The sequence below is a fragment of the Pteronotus mesoamericanus genome, unplaced genomic scaffold (genome assembly GCF_021234165.1).
Source record: "Pteronotus mesoamericanus isolate MK-2021 breed Mesoamerican mustached bat unplaced genomic scaffold, CSHL_Meso_final contig_27, whole genome shotgun sequence".
Lineage (NCBI taxonomy): Eukaryota > Metazoa > Chordata > Mammalia > Chiroptera > Mormoopidae > Pteronotus > Pteronotus mesoamericanus.
The window spans coordinates 25,005,012-25,021,306 of record NW_026555115.1 but is presented as its reverse complement, the minus strand read 5'-3'; the positions used below and the strand labels follow the sequence as shown (position 1 = coordinate 25,021,306).

The 16,295-nt window shown below is 39.9% G+C and overlaps 1 protein-coding gene across 1 annotated transcript in view; it reads left to right on the top strand.

Moving 5' to 3' along the window:
* The first annotated feature begins 3,675 nt into the window (after positions 1 to 3,675).
* The window catches only part of SEC22A (SEC22 homolog A, vesicle trafficking protein), a 68,334-nt gene continuing 55,714 nt past the window's right edge, over positions 3,676 to 16,295 (top strand). Inside the window, exons 1-2 of the mRNA XM_054575205.1 lie at positions 3,676 to 3,715; positions 14,742 to 14,942. Of these exons, the coding sequence (XP_054431180.1) occupies positions 14,761 to 14,942 (182 nt within the window). The 5' untranslated portion in view covers positions 3,676 to 3,715; positions 14,742 to 14,760. The remainder of the gene's footprint in view (positions 3,716 to 14,741; positions 14,943 to 16,295) is intronic.

Sequence of the window (16,295 nt, the reverse complement as noted above, 5' to 3'; positions counted from 1 at the left end):
GGGTCCCTGTATGAAAAAAGGGAAAATAGGAGGAGTGGTTTGTTTTTTTTTATACCTAACCATGTGTTGGCATGAAACACAAACTTAGCAAAAAGAAACAATCCCTCTTCCTTTCTCCCCATGGATAACAATACTCAACAGACAGTAGGAAAAGGCCAAGAGTTGGACCTATTTAAAATAGACCAAGAAAACTGAGGGAAAAAAATGTGTCTAACTGCTTTAGGGTGAGGCTCCTACCCACCACAACTCACCCTAAACCAGCAGATCCCTATAAGCACTTGCTTCATCGATAACCTTTTTTAGGTTACCTGATGTTCTTGTATTCAACTCACTAATATGTTGTGGTCCCAGTTGAATCCAGAAGGAAATGGGACAGGGCCAGAAGAGAGAGCAGGATCTAGACCAGATCTCTGTGGCCTGGCTGTCCGCGGGGAGGCAGAGTAGAAACTGGGGTGGCCACAGGCCATACCTGAGAACAACACAAGGTCGCTTTCCATGGACTTCTTGACATGGTTTGATGCCTCAGTTAAAGAGCCCGCATTAATCTTGAGACCATTCTCCTGGATCAGTACTCCACCTGCAGGCAGCAGGTCACCTAGTGCACAGAGAGGAAGGGGCAACATGGAAAGAAGGGAGGTAAGAGCTGGTGGAGGGTGAGGACCATTCAACCCATGTTAGGGCTGCCTCCATGGCTCTACATATAGGACAATGGCCCAGGGAGTATCTGGAGAGCCTTTGAAAGACAACTTTAAGCTCTAACACCTGAGACAAAACTCCTTTCCAGGTATCATAAATTCAAGTAATTAATGATCCCCAAATACCCTCCCATAGCCTGAACATTATATAATTTTAACCCTAAGACACACAGGGTACAAGGCTGACAATCTTTTGGGAGAGTTTCAGTTACTTTTTTCTTTGAATTTCCTTCCCACAACTTCCTTAAATGCTAATCTAGAAGCTAACGCAATCTAGGGTCATATCTAGAAGTTTTATTTGGTTCTTTTTATATTTTCCATTTCTTTCATTATACTAACGTTTTCCTTTAAATCTTGACTACATATATAATAGTTGTTTTAAATTCCTTATCTGCTGATTTCATCATCTATGCCATTTCTGAGTCTGTTTTTATTGACTGATTTTTCTCCTGTTTATGGTTTACATTTTCCTGCTTCTTCACGTATATAGGGCGGGGCAAAAGTAGATTTATAGTTGTTCATATGGAAAATAATACAATCATTAATAAATAATAGTACAAGAATAAACTCTGTTTCATGTATTCATAACTGTAAACCTACTTTTGCTCCAACCTATATAGAAAATTTTTATTGAACACTGGACATTGTGGGCATTACATAGTTTAGTACCTGGATTTTCTTGTCTTTCTTTAAATATTATTAAGTTTTGATCAAGCAAGCAGTTAATTTACTTGCAAATTAGCTTTTTCAGTTTTGTTTGGGTGGGTCTAGAATAGCCTTCACTCTTGGGCTAGTTTAGCCTTATCTTTGTAACCTGAAAAATTTGAAAATATTTATTTGCTAAGATATCTGCACTCTTGTGTTCATTGCAGCATTATTCGTGGTGGCCAAAATAAGGAAACAACTGTAGTGTCTTTTGCCAGGTGACTGGATAAGGAAGGTGTGGTACATATATACAATGCAATACTACTCAGCCATAAGAAAAGATGAAATACTGCCATTTGCAACAACATGGGTTGATTTTGAGAATATGATGTTAAGGAAAATAAGTCAGACAGAAAAAGTTGAGAACCGTATGGTTTCACTCATATGTGGGATGTGAAACTGAAAGCGACAAATGAACAAACAAGAAATACAAACAAAAATGCAAAGATATAGACAACAGTATCGTGGTTACCAGAGAAAGGAGGATGGGGTAAAGAGGGTCAAATATATGGTAATGGAAGAAGATTTGACTCTGGAGGGTGGGCACACAGTGCAATATACAGATGATGTATCACAGATTTGTACACATGAAATTATTGAGGGAGGGAGGTAGGGGCGGGGGGCAAGGGAAAGTGGTGGCTAGAAGGTGGAGACAAATGTATTTGCACAATAAAAAAATAAAATGAAATAAAATTTAAAAAAGAAATTAATTAGTCCTGGGGACTTAATGGATAGCACAGTAACTATGGTTAATAATGCTGTGTTGCATATTTTAAAGTTGCTAAATCAGTGCAAGTTAAAAGTTCTCATCACAAGCAAAAATGTGTAACTATGTGAGGTGATGGGTGTTAACTAGACTTACTGTGGTGATCATTTCACAGTATTTAGAAATATTTTAAAAAATAAAAATGAAAGCTTCTTAAATATTTAGTATATCTAATGCTATTAAAAAATAAGGTAAAAGTAGTTCAAAGTCTTGGTAAATAGGCCTGCCCTTTCCTTCTAATACTTGTGCATTTCAAATATTCCTACCACATTTTAGCTTTCTTCACAGAACTGCTCACAAATCACTTCTCCAATTTGCAAAGAGTGCTGAAATTAGATTTAAAACAAAAGTCAGCAGGCAGGAAAGAAAGAAAAAAAGCTTCTTCCTTTTTGACACATAAATATATTATTAAAATATTTGCTTCTCTTTTTTATGTGAGATTTATAATTACATACATTAGAACTAAAATTTTGTAAAAAAAACAACCCCTATATAATCCTATTAAGTAATGTCACCCCAATAAACTTAATTAAAAATTAATATAAATGGAGCCACTTTAAAATGGAGTCAGAGCTGTCATCCAAGAGGAACTGCCTTGTACATCTTATGTCTCAAACCTTTGGAATGTTGCTGAAATAGGGCAAAACGACCTTTGGACTCGGCCTAAAGCAGCATTGTGTCCCAAGGAACTGTTTGCAAAGATAACAAGAAAGCAGATATTATGACTACCATACTGAAAAATTAACTGTTAGCTTATTTGCACCAATAGAAATGCCTTCTTTCTATAGATGTAGCCATAATTGCTCTCCTTTCTCATAAATACCCCTTTGCCTTCTAATTGGAATGTTATTTGGGTTTCTGCCTGGATCAGTGCTTTCCTATTCTTTTCTTTCTTTTTTAAACTCAAGTAAGTGCTTGTTGCCTCTCACTTTGGCCTTTTATTTTTAAAATAACATCTCTCAAGCGTGGTCTTTCTGAGGTAGCTCTACAAAATGCCCAGGTGTGTTTGATAAGGTTTCTCTATTCGTTGGTCAAAAACTTAATGTTTCCTGATTCTACTCAAGTTCTAGCAGTTGTTCAGCTTTTAGTTCCCCAGTAGTTGTAATTTAATCATTCCATGAAGTCTATCCTTAAAGCTACACCAAATATTCAAGACGACTCTTCATTTCTTTTTTAAAGATTTTATTTATTTATTTTTAGAGAGAGGGTAAGGGCGGAAGAAACGGAGAGAAACATCAATGGGCTACCTCTCGCAGGCAGCAGGCAGGAGATTCGTTTTAGGAGACAAAGCCTAGTCTCAGCACAGGAGTTAGCCATCTCTTGGCGCAGGTGCGTGAAAAACTGCCAATCACTCCTGGAGTGGGTGGGACTACCTCGCCCCCAGAGGGGACGGGTCAGTGTGTCCTCCCCACAAAACCTGATTGGCCTGGGCGAGCCCAGGGTATGGGGGCGGGGCTTGATCCTGGGCGGCAGCCACGTTGGACGCTGGGCTGATCCCACAATGCACTGCGTGCTACGTGACTCGGAGCGGCGAGTCCCGGCTCCACAGGTATGGACCGGCCCCTCCCAGTCCTTGTTTCTTTACTGTTGGGGTCGCTCCAACCCCTGGCCGGTCGCTCCGCTCACTCACCCCGCCTCCTGCTACGGCCCTGGCCCCTATCCTTCGTGTCTACAGACCTATCCCAGGACAGGAGCCAAGCCCGAACCATGGGGGCTGGAGCTGGGTGTCGTTGGAACCACCGAGCTCGGGAGGAGCGGGATGGGGGGACTTCGTCCCTTTCCACTTGCGAGGTCTATGGGGTAGTGCGGGCGGCGGTTGCCCATAGGCTGGCCTTCCATGGGTATGAGGCAGCCGGGGCAGGGGGACCGACTGGGAGGGACAGTCGTTCTGAGCTGTCAGCAACAGAGAGCATACTTTGGCGCCCTGGTATCAGAAACACCGTGATCCACCTAAGTTGCTTTGGTGCCGCAGAGAGCTTGACGTCACATTTTCTATATCTTCTAGGCGGCGTGGAATTTGAACCATAGGCTAACTTCGCGTTTCTTGGGGACTGAATGAGCATTGAGCTCAGCTTTTTGCCCGCGTTGGCTCTCCGAAACCTCATCAGGCCTTGTTAGTGGCACTTTGGGAATGATGTGACAGAGACCCGATCAATTGACTTGACAAGTGGAAGAGATCTTCAAAATAGGAGGCAAAGTCCCAGCTGGCTTGGCTCTTTCTGCCAGTGAAAGCAGCTTTGGACTTTTTTGTGCTCCATTGTTTCCTGTGTCATCCATCTGGGGGTAGTTGGCTAGCTTGAAAACCAGTCCTTCGTATGCCTGTTCAGCCACTGCAAAACCCAGGGCTAACGTAAGTGACAGCCACCAGACTGGAGATGTTAGGGGGTCCCAGCTGACAGGTGGAACAGCCACTTTTAAAACTCCCTGCACCACATTCTACGGTACTGGTGTTTGCTCGTGTGCTGAGATTATAAGGAATTAGGCAGTAGGTACTTAAATAGTACCTATGATTTCAGGTATATGAAGGTTGTAGTTCAGTAACTGGATTTGACATCTTCGAACATACCCTAAGTTATAATGGGACATCCAAGCATTTCCTAGGTTGAGAACCCATGATCTCAGTTCAGTGCTTGTTTTGGTGTATAACTGATTTTTAAAAATCTAAGTATACTTTATATTGGTGTATAAAAGAAGCCCAGCTTTTATCAAAGGGTGTGTGTGTGTGTGTCTGTAACCTTCCTTTCCATGTAGTTGAGTAAGAAGCTTGGTTGAGAGGCAGTGCCTCAGAGGGTGATTAGAATTAGGCCTGAGTTTAAATCTGTCACTTGCTAATCTAGTGACTGAATAAATTACTTAACGTTTCTGAGTTTGAATTTCCTCAAAGTAAATGGAATTGATAATACCTACCTCACAGGTTATTGGAAGGCTTACATGAAGTAATGTGTGTAAAGTACCTGGCAAATAGAGGGCAGTCGATAAATAATAATAGCAAACAGTGTTGTACTTTGCAATGCTTCAGGTTCTTTACATGTTCTTTACATGTTCCTGTAAGGTAGATACTATTGGTGTCTTTAAAATAACCCTATGAACCCTGGCTGATGTGGCTCAGTGGATTGAGCGCTGGCCTGTGAACTAAAGGGTCAGAGGTTCGATTCCCAGTGTAGGGCACATGTGTGTGTTGCAGGCCAGGTCCCAAGTAGGGAGTGCATGAAATGCAACCACACATTGGTGTTTCTCTCCCTCTCTTTCTCCCTCCCTTCTCCTCTCTAAAAATAAATAAATAAATAAAATCTTAAAAAATAAAGTAACCCTATGAGATACGTATTCTTAGTAGCCACAGTTTACAAATGAGGAAATTGAGTATAGAAAGGCTCAGTACATGATGGAGCCAGTTTTTGAGCCCAGGCAATCTGTTAATTACTTCCTCTTAAAGAAAATGTAAGCTGGTCTTTTATTATTATGTCAAAATGAGTAGCTAGATAATTTCTTTATCACTAGGTTCTTGCCTTGTGTTGGTTTTAGGAGACTGGTGTAGCGCAGTAACGTAGAGATAAAAGAAACTTAGGTTCAAGCACCAGTTCTGTCATGTATTAGCAGTATGACATTGAGAAAGGGAGCCTTTGTTTCCTCACCTGTAAAATGAAGGTTATACCTACTCGCTGTTTGTAAACTATGAGGTGCTACACAAATGTTGGGGACTGGCACACTTGTGCATGTGTCAGGGACCCTGTTCCTAGATGTGGGGATAATGTACTTTGGAGCCCGAGGTCTTATACATACTGCTCAGTGCAAGCACCTATAATAGGAGTATTAAAGGCTGCTGAAGAGGTTGCATGTGTGTTGAGGGGGACAAACTGCAAAATAAATTCTGGTTGTCCTTGGCACCCTTTCCTCTTTTGTTCTTCAAACTGTTTCCCAAGTGCCTTCTTGCTAACCTATGGCTATGTAAAGAACTCGCCTTTTCACTCAGTCTTGCCCCAACTCTGTGCATCACAGTTAGTATAGCTTTCTCCCCACATACACCCCCTCCCAATTCTCACAGATCTCTGTTAGTACTTCAGTAAAATAATATGTACCAAGATAGTTTTTATCAAATTTTGGTACCATCAGATAATTTGTGCGATAGGCCGATGAACATTAAAACACAAAATTCTCCAAAAATTTTCACACACACATATTTCAATAAAACCCCCAAATTTCTCTATTTTAATGTATTAAGTTAGGAGAAAAATATAACACATCAAAACTGATTTCGCAGATACTATTGCTAAGGGTAGGGCACAAAAGTCAATTGAAAGACATAATAGGTAGATAATACAGGTAGGATGCAGATATGCTAAGAATTCTGAAAATGGTACTTGGATGAGTGAAGTTTGAGAAATAATGAACTAAAATAAAATATGAGTGATTAACCCAATAAGAATGTTTTTATCTTAAAAAAGAAATTTATGTTGCTAGAAAATAGATAGAAAGTGTACTTATACACTGAATTTTGTTTATTACTTTTTGAGAGATTGCCTTGCTGGTACCTTGGGCCCACAGTCATTACACCACAAGGTTCCTTTCTCAGTGTATGTTTTAGGAAATAGGAATCTTTTTGTCTTTCAAGTCATGAAGAAAGGAGTAGCTTTAGAGAGTACATGGAAGTTAGCACCCTCTAATAAAGATAATTTCTAATATTCCTGTTGGGATCCTAGAGGGATCAGGCAGTTTACTTTTAAAAACTAAGTATATGGATGTTTGGAAACTATAGGTCACGACCCTGCCCTCATTTTAATTCACAGAGTAAACCTTGTGTTGTAGTATATTTCTGTAAAGAAAAAGTTTTATATTTAAATAATAAATATGTAAGGTGTGAAATAAGACATTTTCCTACTTAGGCTAAATGTTGCAACTGTGGTTTAATAATTAAATAAAACATGTCAACAATTTTTAAAAGGGGATTATAATATGTCTTTTATCCCTTGAGGAATTCCAGCTTTCTCTTACTACTGCTTTTAGAAGAGTAAAGAAACTGATTGAATAGGAAAAAAATTGATTTGGATATGTCATATTGGAACTTTAGTTCAAAGAATCCGTTATGGTAAAGGCTAATTTGATTCCTGCTGAGTTTTTTTCCTTTTAAGTAAATAGAGGACAAAAATATTAAAGGGTATTAACATGTTAATATCCAGCTATTCCTATCATTTCCTCATGAAAACATGAAAAGGAGGGAGAAAATTTTACCTTAGTATTATTTTTTGGATTAATTTTTATTGTTACTTACCATCATGAATTGGCAGTCAAGATTTTGACTTCACATAGCAGTAAAAACTAGGGACTACTGATTTTCAAACTTGGTACCAGTTAGTTTTCTATGACATTTTTTGATGTATTACTAACTCAATTTTTCATTTTTGGAAGGAGATAAAATTGACATAGCTGAACTGGGCAGGTAAGGATTAACTTAGTCTCTGAGATATAATATCATGAAAAAAGCATATGAAATTGTTTCCAGATTTTTCCATTTTCACCAGTTGCTAGTGAAAGAGAAACATATAGTAGCCTTATGTTCTGATGGCCCGATAGAAAACAGTTGCCACTTAATTTCACACTGTGAACATGTTTTAATTCAGTGTTTTTCAAAGTATAATGCTTAGACAATAGCATAGTAATTACCTGGGGAATTTGCTAAAAATGAAAGATTCTCAAGTCCCATTCCACAGTCCGTGGATCAGAAGTTTTTTGGAGGTTGGCTCAGAAATCAGCATTCCTAACCACACTTCCAATGATTTTTATATAAGCTAAAATTTGAAAACTAGTATATTTTTTTTTATCAAAGTTTGACTGTTTACTTGATTCTTTCAGACCCAGACCTATGTAGTTCTTTTATCTATTTTTGTAAAGCATGATCAGAACCTAATAAGAGAGGCCATTATGATTTACTTCCTGGTAAAATGATTGAGAATATTATTAAAACCAGTAATTCCTTTAGCTTTCAGATTTATATTTTTTCAGTTTTTGCTTTTTATTTTTTGCAATATTGTTTATGCTGTTACAGTTGTCCTGATTTTTCCCCCTTTGTCCCCCTCCATGCAGTCTGCCCCCGACTCCCACAGTCAATCCCCACATGCCCATGAGTCATGCAGATATACTCTTTGACGAATCCCTTTACCTTTCAATCAGTCCCCACCTCCCTCTCCCCTCTTTCAGCTGTCATTCTATCCCTGCTTCTCTTTTGCTTGTTAATTTATTTTGTTCATTAGATTCCACTTATAGGTTAGATCATACGGTATTTGTCTTTCACTGACTAGCTTATTTCACTTAGCATAATAGTCTCCAGTTCCATCCATACTGTTGCAAAAAGTAAGAATTCTTTTTTACTGCTGTGTAGTATTCCATTGCATAAATGTACCAGCTTTTTACTTCACTGATCTACTGATGGGTACTTAGGCAGTTTCCAAATCTTGGCTATTATAAATAATGCTGCTGTGAACATAGGGGTGCATATGTTCTTTTGAATCAGTGTTTTGAGATTCTTAGAGTATATTCCCAGCCGTAAAATCACTGGATCAAAAGGCAGTTCCATTGAGGAAATTCCATACTCTGTGTGCTTCCTGAACTTGCATGACTTTCTCCTTCATTAGGTTAGGGGAGTTTTCTATCATTATTATTTCAAGCAGGTTTTCTGTCCCTTGCTCACTTTCTCCTTCTGGTATCCCTATGATATGGATGCTGTTACATTTAATCTTGTCTCTAAGATCTCTTAACTTTTTAAATTATATTTTATTGGTTATGCTATTACACTTGTCCCAATTTTTCTCCCTTTAACCCCCTCCATCCAGAACCCCACACTCCCTCAGGCAATCCCCACACCATTGTTCGTGCCCATGGGTCATTTGGCTACTCCATTTCCTATACTGTACTTTACATCTTCATGGCTATTCTTTAACTACCTATTTGTAATTCTTAATCCCCTTGCCTTTTCACCCATTTCCCCACACACGCCTCCCATCTGGCAACTATCAAAACACTCTCCATATCCATGATTCTTTCTCTGTACTTTTGTTTGCTTAGTTTGTTTTTTAGATTCAATTATTGATAGATATGTATTTTTGCCATTTTATTGTTCATAATGTTGATTTTCTTAAATAAACCCCTTTGACATTTCATATAAGAAAGATTTGGTGATGATGAACTCCTTTAGTTTTTTCTTGCCTGGGAAGCTCTTTATCTGCCCTTTGATTCTAAATGATAGCTATGCTGGGTAGAACAATCTTGGCAGTAGGTCCCTGCTTTTCATGACTTTGAATATTCTTGCCAATCCCTCCTAGCCTGCAAAGTTTCTTTTGTGAAATCAGCTGACAGTCTTTTGGGAACTCCCCTGTAGTGACTACCTGCTTTTCTCTTGCTGCTTTTAAGATTTTCTCTTTATCTTTATCCTTTGGCATTTTAATTATGATATATCTTGGTGTGGGCCTCTTTGCATCCATCTTGTTTGGGACTCTCTATACTTCCTGGACTTCCATATCTATTTTATTCAGCAAATTATGTAAATTTTCTTTCATTATTTTTACAAGATTTTCAATTGTTTGCACTTTCTTTTTTCCTTCTGGCACCCCTATGATGCGATTGTTGAAATGCTTGAAGTTGTCCCATAGGGTGCTTCCACTGTCCTCGTTTTTGGTGATTCTTTTTTCTTCTTGCTGTTTTGATTGCCTTTTTTTGTTTCCTTATGTTCCAAATCATCAATTTGAATCTCAGCTTCATCCAATTTACTGTTGTTTCTCTGTAAATTGTTCTTTATTTCAATTAGTGAATTCTTCATTGCTGACTGGATCTTTTTTATGCTCTTGAGGTCTTTACTAAGTTCATTGGGCATCCTTATAACCGGTGTTCTGAACTCTGCATCTAATAGTCTGCTTGTCTCCCTTTTGTATAGTATTTTTTGTGGTGTTTTTATCTGTTCTCTTATTTGGTCCATGCTTCTTTGTCTTCTCATTTTGGCAGTCTCCTGTATTTGGTTGTATGTATTAGGTAGAGCTGTTTTGACTCTGTGTCTTGGTAGTATGGCCTAATGTGGTAGGTTTCTTACAGGGTCCAGTGCCACAGCCTCTCATCACCCAGTCTGGGTATTCTAGGTACATCCTCCATGTGGGCTGAGTTAACCTTCCTCTTGTAGTTGTGTCTTGATCGCTGTTGGCAGGTCAATGGAAGAGATTTACCAGGCCAGTCAGCTGCAAGGACTGGCTGTAACCACTGACCACAAACCTCCTCCCTATGTGGGGGTTCAGCTGGGGAGGGCCTGGGTGGTGGTGTTATGATGTTGTCTGTAGCTGTCAACTGTGTGCACAGGCACTTGGGTTTCCCAGGTGGTGCAGGCTAAGGTCAGCCACTATCTGTGTTTTGCCTGACACCTCCCTGTCTGGTATATAAAGCAATCTGTGATGGTTAGTACTTGGGCTGGGCTTGGAGATTCACAGCTGAATCTAGGTTGGCTGTTCCCAGTCCTGCGCCTGGAGCCATAGAGCAAGAGGTCCGGGGGTGGGGTCTTGATGAAGCTGGGTCTTGCTTATTGAGAGGATTTAGAAACTTGTGAAGCATGAGCCAAGATCAGCCATTCATATGGAAAAGTCACTGTTAACAGCTTGAATGGGCCCATAAGTTGGGTGAGATGGAGTCTCAGGGATCTCCAGTGTGGGGCAAGCAATCTCAGCCAAGTGAGGAAGTCTCACATATGGCACCTGCCTACTGGCTCCGTGGCTCTGCGGCTCTGTGGCTCTGTGGGGAGAGGGTTCAGAAAAGGAACAATGGCTTCTGCCCACCTTTCTGTCCGGGAGAAAACTGTCTACCTGCTCTTGCCTTGATACCAGACACTTCAGTTTCTCCCTGTGTGCCATTGGTACCTTTCAAGCTGCTGCTCCAGGGCTGAGCTCAGAGGGAGTGAGTCTGAGTAGTCCACGTTTGAGTTCTTTAACAGGAACTGCTTGGGACTCCTGAATTTTCTTTCACGGATTTAGACCCACTGGTTTTTGCAGCCAAAAGTTGTGGGGACCTGTCTTCCTCTCACTGGAACCCTGGCCTGGGGGTGTGAAGTGGGGTTGGAACTCCTTGCTCTAGATATGTCCTTCCCAAGATTTTATCCACCACATGTGGATGTGGGACCATCCTGTTCTGCCTCTCCGTCCCTTCTACCAGTCTGGATGGATGTGGCCTCTTTAATTCTATAGTTGTCAGACTTCGATTCAACTCAATTTCAGACAGTTTCAAGTGATGGTTAGTCTATAATTTAGGTGTAATTTGATTAGGTGGTGCAAGGTGGCAAACCAGGTTAACTGATGTCACCATCTTGACTAAAGTCCCCTTAGCTCTCTTAACCTATTCTTGTTCTTTTAAAATCTTTTTTCTTTTTGTTGCTCTGACTGGGTGTTTTTACCTACCTTGTCTTCCAAATCACTGATTCACTCCTCTGCCTTATCTAGCCTGCTTTTATTTCCTTCTTTTTATTCTTCATTTCAGATATTGCATTCTTTATTTCCACCTAGTTTTTATTCATTGTTTCTATTTTCTTTTTCTTGCTGATGTAGTTCCCACTGAGTTCCTTGTAGTTCTAAGTTCCTTGATCATCCTTTTAACCATTACTTTGAATTCTGTGATAAATTGCTTGCCTCAGTTTCATTTATCTCTTTTTCTGAAGATTTCTCCTTTTCTTTCTTTTGGAGGTTGTTTCTTTTTCTCATGATTTTAGCTGTCTCTTTTAGTTTGTTTCCATGTAGTAGATAGATCTGCTTTGACTCCCTGTCTTCTTGGGGTGGCCTTATGTGTTAATAGTCCTGAAGAACCCAGTGATGCAGCCTCCTTGATCTCCTGAGCTGGATGCTCTAGAATTGTCCCTTGTGTGGGTTAAGGGGGCTCTCCTGTTGTAATTGGATCTTGATTGTTGTTGGCCTCTTCATTGGTTGGATTTTTCTCTCCAGCTGGCTTACTGAGAGGCTCAATCGACACCACGTTTTGTACACTGTATACTGGGGCTGACAGAACAAAACAAAATAACACACACACACACAAACACACACGCCCAAAACACCCCAACAACAATAGCAAAATCAATGTCAAAAGAGCATAGACTAATAAAAGTGGAAAGAGAAATAGAATAGAAAAGAAAAAAAATAAGAGAAGACCACAGGAAAGAAAAGTGGTTATGAGAGGAGAAAAGAAAGAGAAATAATAAGAATAAGGAATAGAAAGAGAAAATGGGGAAAAGGACAAAGAGAAAGCATAACAAAAATACCTAAGAAGAAGAAAAAATGCAGTAAGAAAAGGTAAGAGTAAATAAGAGATATGCAAGATAATAGAGAAACAGAACTAGAAGAAAATAATAAAAAGGCTATAAAAAGAAAAAAATAATGAAAACAATAGAAAAGAACAACATGGAATTTGTCTCAGCTGAGTTTAATGCCTGCCTGCTGAGCACTCCCTCTGAATGTGGCTCTGATGTTGTCTGAGGTTGGTGTAAGCCAGTGTCAGGTACTGTCCATGTCTAGCCCTCACAGCCCGTTTGAAGCTACCAGCAATCCACAGTTTGTGACTGTTTCCTTGAGGCTTGCTAGTACATAGGATGGGCCGGGATGCTTTTATCAGCACTGGGCCCAAAGCTGGGTGAGCAAATGTCCCAATGCACCACGGATTCCGCCTCCGCCTGCCTCTGCTTGTTGGCTTTCTGTCAATCTTAGTCACTGACTTATTTCTGAGAGGGCTTCTGGTGAAATCAGCAGTGATGGGACCCCCGGATCTTCCATGGGAGGTGCTGTTCACACTTCAGGAAAGATGGTGTGTGGGTTCCCTCACTCCCAAGTCAACAGGTCTTAGTCTGTCCCGGATTATTTACCTGAGCTCAGCAGGGCAGAGCCCCCTAGTAGGCAAGCAGGTGGGGCCTCCAGAGCCCAGAGTTTTGGTCTGCTGGAAAGCAGAAGGGTGTTTCTGTGGCTCTCTCATGATGAGCAAGCACCAGTTTGGCTCCTGGCAAAGTATATGGAATGACTGCATCCTTCTGACACCCTGAGTCTATATACGTTGCTGTCTCCTTAGCAGGGGTTAAGATGCAGGATTGGGGAAAGAAATACACACACACAAAAGATGCAGGGTGGGGTGGGCAGGATTCCAGAGAATAGGTAGAGCAGGACCCCGTGGTGAGGTATAATTGTATTTCCCCAGGGAGGGCCTTGCCCTGTTTTTTGTTCTCCCTCAAGAAAGATAGCTGCTGTGGTATGGAAGTATGACCCAGCACAAAAATCTCTGCAGCCTCTCGCCCATGGCCCTTGCCAATGCCACCCCTCCAGTCTTCCCTTGTACGACTCCAGTCTGTACTTCCCTCCCTTTGCTAGAGCCCAAGATGAGTTGCTGCAAATGAAAAAAACCTGTGCTTTGACCCTTTTAAGAAAAAAAAATAGTGGTTTTGTCTCCAGCTGGCTGTTTCTCCCCAGCAGACAAATCCCAGTGGCCTTTCACTGCCGGATGGTAAGTGGGCAGCTGCTCTTGGCACTGGTGCTCTGTGCTTGAGAGCCCAATCTGAGGTCTAGGCTTCACTTCTCTCAGTGGGAAGTTCCCACAGCCTTGCCACACCCTCAGACCCATGCAGCCCTGACCCAGCGCCTTTTGCGTCCCCACCCTTCCTACCGGTCTAGAGTTGGTTTCTACCCATCCTTGTCCAAAAGTCTCTTTTTCAGGTAGTCTTCAGTTGTTTATATCAGTTGGCTGTTCCTTTTTTTTTTTTTTTTAATTTCCAGTTTGGTTCTGGGAGGAAGTGTGAGAAAGACTCCCCTACTCTGCTGCCATCTTGCCAGCCCAGATTTATTTTAAATAATATTTTTTTCTGGTTATAAAAATAAGATGTGCTCATTGTGAAATATGAAAATTTAGGAAATTATAAAATGTTAATCATCCATAGTACTATTTCCTAGAGATAAGCATTATTCTAATTTTGATATGTTTCCTTCCTATATCTTTTCCTCCATTTATCCCTCCCTCCTTCCTTTTGTTTGTCTTTATGGAAAACAACATTTGCAGTTTTTATCCTGCCTTTTTTTCACTACCCAACAGATAAGCATTTTACACATTATTAAACTATTTTTCACAAACATAACTTTTAGTTTCTGCATTATATTTGGTTATATGGGTACCTATAATTTATTTAACAACCCTCCTGTTATTGGATATTTAGGTAGTCTTCAGTTATTTCTGTGAAAGTACGTCTTTCTGTTTAAAATTTTGTCTACTTAGGATAGGATTTATAATATTTAAATTTTTTGTGGCCAAAGAGCATAAATATTATTAAACTCTGTTGAATATTGCCCAATTGTTTTGAGAATGGTGTTTATTCCAGTATTTGCCTCCACATAGACTTATGAAAATGCCAAAAAGAAACAAGTATTATTTTTATTAAAGCTGATTTGTTAACGAAAACATAGTCATCATTTTAATTAGTATGTCTTTGATTTACGAGTTGAACAATTTTGCAGTGCTTATCAGCTTTGGCTTTAATTTAATTTAATTTAATTTTTTTTTTCACCTAACCCAAGTCTTTCATTTTGTTTCAGGTCTTCCCTTTCCGTTGAAATGTCTATGATTTTGTCTGCTTCAGTCATTCGTGTCAGAGATGGACTGCCGCTTTCAGCTTCTACGGACAATGAACAAGGCACGGGCGTGCAGGAGTGCAGAAAGTATTTTAAAATGCTCTCAAGGAAGCTTGCTCAGTTTCCTGATAGATGTACCCTGAAAACTGGACATTATAACATTAAGTAAGACTTTAGTTTGTTTTATGAAAATCACTTGCTTAATGGTTTTCATTTTAATGAACTTTAAGTGGTTACAATAGAAATTAATGTTTGTTTAGTTTAAGAACATGTTTAAGATTCATGTGGTTCTGAACTTATACTAAATGGTAGTCATCATTTCATCACCCTTTTTGTATCTGGCTTTAGAAAAATTTATCGTTTTGCAGATCTGAGATATGCCATCTTTTTTATTTTTTCGAAAGATTTTATTTTTATTTATTTTAGAGAGAGGGGAAAGGAGGGAACAAAAGAGGGAGAGAAACATCCGGGTGAAAGAGAAACATCAATCAGTTGCCTCTTGCATGCGCCCCAACTGAGGACCTGGCCTGCAACCTTCATCTGTAGTGAAAGCCTTCTGCACTGGCTGTTACCTCTGTCTTGCTCTTCATCCAGAGCATCCTTTGTTTCACTGCCTTCTTTCTCATCTTTTAGGTCTCTGCTCTCAGAGAGACCCTTGACCACTACAAAGTCACTCTATATCCTATTGTCCTTTTTTATTTCCTTTATATATAATAAATAGTGATGAATGCTATCCCCTCTCACTAGAACATAAACTTAAATTTTCTGAAGGGAGGTGTAATGTAAGATTTTTTATATCTCTGATTAGAGTTTGGCTGGGCATGTAAGAACACCATAAATGCCTAGCAACCAACTTATAAGATGGCATATCTGAGCCCTGACCAGCATGGCTTTGTTGGTTGAGTGTTGTCCTGCAAAACAAAAGGTCGTTTTGATGTAATGGATTATAGGAAGCTGTTACTGCGGGTTTGAGGGAAATGACTTGATAAAAAAAGTACAAATGGAAAACAATGCTGAGACAGCGGGATGTAGGGTGAAATGGAAAGTCTGAGAGGAGAGAGGTTAACTAAAAATTAGGGTCTGAACTAGTAAAATACAAATGCAAAAAAAGAAAATGCCAACCATAGAGACGCATCAAAGGAGGAAATAGTTAAGCGTGATAAAATGGAATACCAGAGATGAGGAGAAGGAAGGAACACAGATGACTGAAACCTTGGAATTGGACAGACAAGGTCTTTGGAAAGGGTTGCTTATGCCTGGGGAACGGGGCGGGGGCGGGCAGGGGGAGGAAGGAGAGCAAGATAATGAAACTCCATTTTGATCATTTAATTAAGGGTATGGCAAGGCAGTCCAGTGGGGTGAGATAGAGATTTTGGAATCATTCGTATAGAAGTTGAAACTGATAGTAGAAATGCCTACTGCATTTCTGAGAGGCCCAAAAGAGAACCTTGGAGAATGTTCATAATTGCTCGGATCACCTGAATAATGATAAGATAATGAGCTGTTACTTTTATTGGG